This window comes from Vitis riparia, chromosome 5 (genome assembly GCF_004353265.1).
Source record: "Vitis riparia cultivar Riparia Gloire de Montpellier isolate 1030 chromosome 5, EGFV_Vit.rip_1.0, whole genome shotgun sequence".
Classification (NCBI taxonomy): domain Eukaryota; kingdom Viridiplantae; phylum Streptophyta; class Magnoliopsida; order Vitales; family Vitaceae; genus Vitis; species Vitis riparia.
The window spans coordinates 2685095-2694561 of record NC_048435.1 but is presented as its reverse complement, the minus strand read 5'-3'; the positions used below and the strand labels follow the sequence as shown (position 1 = coordinate 2694561).

Below are 9467 nucleotides of genomic sequence, written 5' to 3'. Positions count from 1 at the left end.
AATAAATTTCCTAATTTCCTACCCTGAAAAGATCAGCTGGCCTATAATTGTTGGTCTAGAACTTTGAAAATGTGGTTCCATTGCAACTCACAAAAGGCTCCCACCTCTACCTACCAGAACTTCAGGCTTGGACCGACAACATTATTGTAGTGTGGTCCACATGGGGCTATTGGCTAATTGCTTGACAATGTTGACACAAAGTTAATTACCATCATTCATCATCACCACTCTTTCAAAAGCCTAACCCTATTCCTATATTTCAATACTTCTTTTTGGAACTTACGTCTCTTTGGCCAACCAGTAAGAACAAGGAGGGAAGATTGGACTTTGAAAAATGGAAAGAATGAGTAATGAGCCTTTAACCCTCGAGATATTTTAAAGTTTTATGCACGATATTTGACTATTAATTTTATATTTTTTTAAAATAAGATCCAAAGAAGATGATATTGTAAAGGCATTTTACCCTATTGATCATACATGCCCTTTCTAATTTCTCAACATTTATCCTACTTTTCAACCATTCAAATAATTACAATTATGTTTGATTTTTAAGAGGTTATGTTTAGTTTTCAAAAAATCTAACAAAAATGTAAGGAAAAAAAAAGAGAAAAAGTAGAAAGAAAAATAAAATTTAAAAGTAAGAAATTAGTTTTATATACTAATTCAAACTCATTTTAATTATTTTTTTAAAGTGAAAATTAAAAAAATTTAAATATATAAAATTTTATCTATTTTTAATTATATTTGATTTTCTTCATAATAAAACCAAACATAAGATTAAAAAAAATCATTTTCCTTGCATTATTTTTCTTTGCTTGGTACTTTTTGATATGGATAAACACTAAAAAATAAAAATAAAAATATTAAAAAATAATTGTTTTCATATTTGATTTTATTATGATAATCTTTACATAAAAGAAGAAAAAATCAAGTTGAGAATAATAAAAAAATATTATTTATTAAACTTTAAATCTATTTTTTTTCTCAATACTTTTTCTTTTTATTTTCTTTCCTTTATGTCTTTTAAATTTCCAAGAAAGCAAACATAAGCTATAGTAATATAATTTTCAAAGCATACACAACATGTCTATTCGAACATGGAGTTTAAAACTTGGATTTAATTTGCATTGCATGTGCCTTGGTAAAATGATGGGAAGAGGGCCCTATATTCACTAGTTTATAACTTATAAGCATCACAAAGTCATGGCTTGCCAACCACACTAAAGCTTTTACACTTCCTTTTTAGTTTTTTCTTTAGATTAATGTAGTAGTACACCAACTTTCACGTAGAGGTTGAAGCCCTGAGGGAGACTTGAGCCCCATGAAATTAAGGTGGGCGCCGGAAAGAGCACTCATTCTTACAAGAATATTATAGCCTCCTTTCACCAAGGTTTTTAAAATAGAAGAATCTAGAACATATGTGCATCAAGCCATCAACCCTAGAAACTCTTTGAAGAATATGAATATTTATATGTCCTTGCCCTCTTTGAAGGGTTTTCTTTTAAAAGTGATTTTGTTTTCTTGTGTGGAAATTTAACAATCCTTTGAAGCATCTCATTGAAAGAGATGGATGGAATCCCCATTTTGGAAAGTATGGTTTCAAATTTATTTTATTATTTTTAATTTTTTGTTGTCATTATTTGTACATTATCCATTATTCTCCATTATTATTTAATGGTTTTGGGTGGGTATAACAAAATTTACCGAAATTTTTAGGTATATATTATGCTAATTAACTTTAAATATTGTGAGAATTTGAGCTCTAAAAGCAAAATCCATCAAGAATGACCATGAAATGGATGTGGAATTAGATCCTACTGTTTTAATGGATTCTCCAAGAACCTTGGCTCTTATTAATCCAATTTTTAAGATTTAAGACTTGGTTATCACTTTGCCGCTTTGTTAATGGGTTCCAACTAAACATTCTTCTAAATTCTAACTTCCACTTGGAGTAATATGATTAGGTAGAATAAAGCGACATTAAAGTGATTTCTGTCAATGGAGGAAAATTAAATAAATATTGTGGCAAATGAATGTCTAATGGAATTTTTGTGAGTTGAAGAACAATTCCTTAACCTTACAATCCAAAAAATTTTAAATTATAAACTATGAGATCATGGGTCGAGCCTTATTCTTTCTTTTTCTTTATTAATTCGATACTAAATGTTTTCAAATAATTGAATATGGTTTTTGATGGCTTGTGTACATGTTATCCACTACGATATATATTGACACTTTAAAACTTTAAAACACGATCACATGTAACACGGTGACATGATTTAAAAGAAAAGGTTCTTGACTCTTATAAAAAAGGGTTATTCGATATTTATGAATGTTGTTAAAACTTGAAAAGAGAAATCATAATTTTTAAATTATTCCATTTTATTTGGATATGGTTGATCAAAAAGTCCAATTTGACATGTCATAACTTGACTTATTGAAAAATCAAAGGTGACCCAATTGTTTTATTGGGAAGAAAAATACAAAAAAGGATGAGAGCAATGAAGATGAAGCCAAGCTCATTATTTATATATACATATATGGGAAGAGTGATCATGAGACAAAAGCTGTGGCCATCAAAATCAAACTCATGAGAAGACAAAAGAGGATCTCTCTTGCCCCATGCCTTGTGGATAGGATGGAGGAGAAGAAGGAGGCTTGTTCTCTTCTCCCATCAGTTTTTTTTTTATGATTTGAGCTCAATTTCTCCCTCTTTAGAAGAAAAGAGTGGGAAGTGAACAACTTGACAGTTAAGTGACAAAGCAAGCATACATTGGAGCCCATTCAAGGGAGGAATGGGCTTGGACTGGCATGACTATGAAAGAACTACACCTCCTTTTTTAATGGGCTTTCAATTTTTGACACGTGTTGATAAGACTCTTATCCACACCACTCACTGCCAAGTGCCAACTGCCAAAATATTGCACTTGGTCAGTTCATGTTTAGGGTTCATATATGACTGCCATTTGGGTTTCCATGGATCATTCCAACCTTTCAATCACATGTCCTTTGTATTCTTGCATGCATGCCCTCATCTTCCTCATCTCATATCCTCTCCAACCTTTTACATGCATGCACAGCCCTTCAATACAATATAAGTTATTCTGAAAAGTATGAATATATATCATGGATATTAATTAATCCATCAAAATGCTTTTTCTGGTTTTGATTCTTTGATAGACAAAAAGGTATGGTCTTTTAAGTGTTTTTGTCACCATCCCATAATCATGTATGGATATGCCTAACTCAATATTTTTTGGAGTAATCTCTTATCTCTTATATGCAAGTGTCAAAAGATGAAAAGTCTTATATATATTCACCCTCTCCAAGGTATGATCTCCTTGTTGTCCCATGATCACTCATGAAGTACTACTAAACTCCAATACACATAGCTAGAGCTTAATTCAAATGTACTGTTTGTTTTGAGTTTACAAGAATGTATAGATATTGTTTGTTTTGAGTTTATAAGTTCTTGTAACTTTAAAATACGTATGACAGAAGTCCTTTGGATTAGTATTTTAGAAAACCTAGCATCATCCATTTACGTTTGTTTGAACTTATCCTAAAAGGATAAAGTAATTTTAATAATAACATCATATATATATACATATAAAAGAAAATAGAATATGTTTGAAAAGGGCAAAGATGCTAGACATTAAGGAAATGTGGCAGTCTAGCAGACAAGAGTCTTTATCATCTTCTCTCCTAGATAGAGAAGTCCAAATCACCTCATTATGATAATTGATAGAGAATGCATATTCTAACTACCTTTTCATACATACGACATGTGAAGATGATTTTGTAGAATTTGTGTAATGGGAATTAGAAGTCATTCCCTTGAAAAATATTCATGCATGCATGTTTCCAAACATCCTCTAGGTAAATTCTCCAATTTGGTTTGATCACCTTCAACTCTCTTAGAATTTGGATTAAGAATTTAACATAAATCAAATCATCAAAATAACCTTTAATAAAATTATCGGGTAATCTTGATTAAAAAACCGATATCGAAACCTTATCTCTTATTAATTACTAACATATATAGTAAGACTAATTCAATACAAAACCATGACATATAATGAAACTTTGAGGGTCTCTTTCCCTTGAGACATTGTTAGGACCAATGTCCTTATTACTTGGGTACAAGTGACCTGCATTTAGAAGGGTTGTATGGGATAAGGGAGACCTTCATTGATTCCACAAGTCAGAGATGAACTTGTCATTGATTAACTTCTAACTAACCTCTTTCATTTTCCGGGAAACTTCATTCAATTGCAGGGTCCCATTTCAGCCAAGTGAATGCCATTTTTATATCAAGGACAGGTACCACTAGTTTTCTTCAAGATGGTGACACTAAATTATTATTATTTTTTTCCATTTTCGATATAAATGTTTAAGCTCTAATCCATATGTTTCATTAGAAATAAAATCTCGATTCGGTTAGATGATGAATGTATCGGTTAATCAGACTGCTTTGCCATAATTTGCAATGAATTAATGAGGTGTGATTGGCCAACTTATTTTCCTAAAACCCTAAGATGATACAGAATTGATGGAGTTCATCAAAACCTTGAATTTTTATGGAAGCATCTTATATGTATGGCTTGAGGATGTGGTATATACAGCTGAACTTCCATTTAAATTTTCTATCGTTTAGGGATTTTATTTTCTTGATTGTTGAAGTTGATCAGTTGAATGTGATATAAGATGAGAGTCTAGAATTAATTAATCAGCCATTTTACACTCAAATAACAATCTCAGTTTTAAGGCTGAATTTTGACTTTGCCCTAGGACCACTAAAGAGCCAGCTGCTTCTCTAGATTTTTCACTGATGTTGTCAGGGAAAAATATCTTCCAGTTTGTCTTCATATTTTGCTTGGCAAGCAGGAAAATGTAGGAAAAGAAAACCCTAAATTAATCCCACAAATCCCAGATTCTAAACTTCATTTTTTTTTTATTATTAAAATTAACCTGGATCATTGAAGTCTAATCAAAGACAATCAACTTAGAAGAAGAAGAAGGAGAAGAAGAAGAAGAAGAAGAATTGCCTACTCCACCCCAAAATTGAAGGGGGTCCTCCTGTTATTTGGGGCATTGTCAGAGATGACACTTGAGCTGTAAAAATTGTCTTTTTTCTCTTTTTGGAAAAGGAAAAGGGTGATTCTACACATATATATATACACACACTTGCAATATCCAAGCTAAGTTTAGATAGATACTTGAAGATAACCCTGACTTCTGTCCTATATGTCAAGAGAGATGCTCATTTCCCATTGGCATCTGTCCTTTCCCACCAAGTCTCTCTAACCCTACTTTCCCCACCCCCCACTACAATCCACAATTTCTCCTTACAAATTGGGCAGGAATACTAAAACTTGCTATTAACAGATTCCCAGAATTCACTGCATGAGATCATCTTACTTTATTGGGTCAAAAAATTCAATCATGCATGACATGAAACCGCCACGTTGGACCCTAAATTCCCATGTCATCAACCCCTTAATTTACCCAAGTAAATAGAAAAATGCCTTGTAAACACACAGGAAATCCAATTTTCATTGCAAAACCAATCTTGTAATTTACATAGCCATCCACTGCAAACCCTCCCTTGACTGCATTAGCTTTCCCTATTTCAAATTCAGTTTTTGAGTACATGAAAACAAGCTAGCAAAAAACAGAAGTAGAAACACCCAAACGAAGATTGAATAAGAAGGGAAAAAGAAAAAAAAAAAAAAAAGAGTGAGGAAACCATGACAGACACATACACCGCTACATGTCCCTAACTTCAAATATATTTCGATTCTTGACGACGATATCGAACATGTGCATGGACTTGAACTTGCCAAAGTCCTTGGGGAGGGAGATGAGGTGAACTGTGGACCTTTTGTGGAACTGAAGGAGCTCAGGATCATCATAGTACCTCTCCCACCCAAGAGAAGAAAGCTTCCTTTCAAGCATGGCATAAGATGTGATCACTTCATTAGTAGGTGTGTGAATCAGCACTTTACGACGACCACCGGACCCCTGCAACGAGTCCCCACCAGGGTTCTCCAGTCGAACCACGCCGTTTTTGAAGACCCAAACACCGGACATTTTAGCTGGGGAAGAGAAGATATGAGTGTGAGATTTGAGAATGGAGGTGGGGTTGAGAAGAGAAGGGGGGGAGTAGTGTATATATATAGGTGAAAGGGAGGATTGAATATGTGATAATCACAATAATAATAATAATAATAATAATAATAATAATAATAATGATAGTAATAAGGTGGTGTGGAGAGGAATTGGGGGGTGTTTGGATATGGATGTAGGTGGGAATTGTGGGGGGTCCATGGAGGGAGAGTCCAAGGACACAAACTGGGTCAGAGTGTTTGGGACACACGAAAAACCTATGTGGGCATAATCGGATTGAAGAGAATCCGGTTTCTTTTATGTAAGTCTTTTCCCCACTATGGGAATCTTTTGATTAGAGGAAAAAAATTAAGATTGAGACTTTTCTAGAAAGGTTTCCCGGAAAATGACTCATATTTATACACACATCCATTTTCATGGGATACCCATCACAATTTAAGCACTATGGATTACATATATATCAATCCCTAGCTATTAACTAAAAACATTAATCCAAGAGGATACATACATATACTTCTTCTATCTTTTCATTTACGTGAAATATATTTGTATAGTAAGGTTTGTAGGGAAAATTTTCATGGGTTGAGGAGAGAAAATGTGGGAAAATGATCAACTGGAGTTGAATGGTCATGGAATCAAGCTTTGTGGGATGGATGATGGGTAAAGGTAGAATGACTTTTCCAAAGCTTGTGAATGGGAATTGAGCTGAAAATTCAAGGAACTGTGTAGTGGGCGTGGGACCAAAACTGAAAGTGATGGATTCTCAATGGATTTATTTATTTTGGTTGTTGGTCCGCTTCTTTAAATTCTTTAATTTTACATGGACTTCGCCTAACTACTCTTGACCATTCACCCCGGCCAAATGCCAAATCCCACAAACTTTAATGTAAAATTGTTGAAATTAGAGTAAAGAGTGAATGTGAAGCATTGGGCATGCATCTAAAAGGATGGTTGTTTGTTGGGTGTGTGTTGTTCGATGGGGATGTAGCCCCACGTGGGATTGGCTTACCGACACTTGGAAAGTGCCTCTGAGCCCAGTGAGAATTGCATCAAACTAAAAGACTCATGAATATTTGTCTGATTAATGGCGTGAAAGAGATTTATGTACTTCAATTGTGGAAAAGGACATGACTTGAAAGGTATATTTTTATGCGAATGAAATGTGGGTGGTACTGGGGATTGGGATTGGAGGCTTGGAGCTCAGCTTTTTTCTGTAACAGGCTAGAAATTCAAAGATTAAGACAATGGGATAAGGTTTATGTTACAAATATCCATTTAAGTAGCAAATCTGATGGAAGAAGGGGGAAATGAAATGGAAATCCGAGGCAAATGAAAGACATGGGTTTGAATTTATCCGAGTAGGTATGCAGGCAGCCAGGTGTAAGGATGCTAGGTCCAACACAAGTAGGCAGAAGCTGCATCACTTTACACTAGCTTTTCAACAAGTCCAAGTTCAAAGTCACTTCCAACCACAAAGCAGTGCAAGGCAGCCCAATTTTATTATTAATTTAAATTAACAATAATATTTTCATACTCTTCCACATCAACACAACTTTTCTCTCAAGTCTCAACACCATGGGAAGATCATCATCTAATATTATTATTTTTTTTTAAAAAAAATGAATTGGGTTTTAGTAGATGATTATGCTTTCAAAGTCAAAAGTGATCTAAATCAAGTTAGAGAACACTAATATGTCTATACTTGAACCCACTGAGGCCAAAGCCTTTGAAAATAAAGATTTTAATGTAAGAGAGACTAGTGAATATATATGGTGGAAGGCTTTGTTTTCTCATTCTTCTGTGAGTTAATTTTAGTTCAGGGATTGCCCACAAAAAGCTGACAAATGGGGAATGTGTACGAAAGATGTAAGATGATGAGGAAGCAAGCATTCAACAAGTTCAAAAGTTTGTAAAAGTAGTGGGAAGCTGGGATGGTGGCCTGGGATTCCCAGCACCCAAACAAAGCCCAAAGGTGATGCATTTAATGTAGCCCTCTACCAAATACAGTTTCTCTTTTAAGCAGCACCATGGTCGCAGCTCTTCTAGATTTTGTGACTCCCCTCCTCTTGACACCATGGTCCTCCTGATTGAGACCTAACCCACCTTCCCTCTCTTTCTCTCTTGACAAAGATCTATCCTTACTTCTGCTCTCATCTGTCACCTTCTCTCCAAATTCCTCTCAATCTTGTCTTTGGACCACCCCATTCACCCTTTCTGATCAAAATTTTCCCACTCTACCTGCATTCCTCTCTGCCCACTCGCTACCCATCCAATGTTGGTTGGAATTCTACTTCTTTCCAGAACCTTGTGTATCCATCTATCCATTCTTTTGAACTCCACCCCTTCATACCTTAAACCCCCTAAATTCTAAACCCGAAAAATGAATTCTTATGATAAATAGAATAGAATTGTGTTTAATACATACCATGATTTGATGCATGTATTCGATTACGCTCTTCCTTACGTCATAGTTCTAAAGGGTTGAAGGAGAATTATTCTGTGAGGATTAGATTACAAAGAACCTAAGAGTTAGAATAGATTGGGATTAGGGAGTTTTCATCAGAGAAGAAGATGTTAGCTTCAATTTTCAAAGAGTCCATGAATAAGGAGAGATGATGAGTCACAGACAGCATATGGAAAAAATTGGAAGTATGTTGAGAATGACGGGGACAGTGAGGTGGAAACTCGATCATTACCACCCCATACACACTGTCCACCTCAGACATGGATGATTCTCCCTATATCCAAATCCGGACTAGGGTTGGAGGAGAGATGCCAGATGGATATATGGGTTAAATTGTTGAAAAAACAAAAATTGATATAAAGTTGGGAGTAGGGAACATTTGATGAGGTCCAATCCGACCACCTTTTCCAACATGCTTTGCTTTAATCCAAGATCAAGGTGAGAATCATTGAAGAGTGGGGGCTCCACGTCAATGGAAGCACTCTCACCCATCAACATACCACCACCCCCATGTGATCATTTCTTAGAAAAGCCAAAATCCTAGTCCTATATTTAATCAAACATATACTTTGTAACATCTTTTCAACTCCATATGCCTTTTCATATTAACCTCATCTTTTACAGGCAAAGCATCGATCCATCCTAATCACTAAAGCCAATTATTGGTATCCTCCTAAACTAGATGTTTTCCCCCTAAATCTCATTTCCGTTCGTCTTAATCCGTATAATTAATTTTATATAAAAAGCACTGTTGGTTTAAATCGAGATTCGACCCCCATATATAGTTCTAGCTGATTAATACAAAAGGTTTATATTTATTTTCTCATCTTAATCCCGAATTAATAACATATAATTAGTGGGGTATCTTCAATTT

The 9467-nt window shown here is 34.7% G+C and overlaps 1 protein-coding gene across 1 annotated transcript; it reads right to left on the bottom strand.

The window, feature by feature from the left end:
• Window positions 1-5529: 5529 nt before the first annotated feature.
• LOC117914945 (flowering-promoting factor 1-like protein 3) lies at window positions 5530-6133 on the bottom strand. The gene has a single exon (XM_034830470.1). The coding sequence runs from the start codon at window positions 6091-6093 to the stop codon at window positions 5770-5772; it is 324 nt and encodes a 107-aa protein (XP_034686361.1). The 5' UTR covers window positions 6094-6133; the 3' UTR covers window positions 5530-5769.
• Window positions 6134-9467: the final 3334 nt, after the last annotated feature.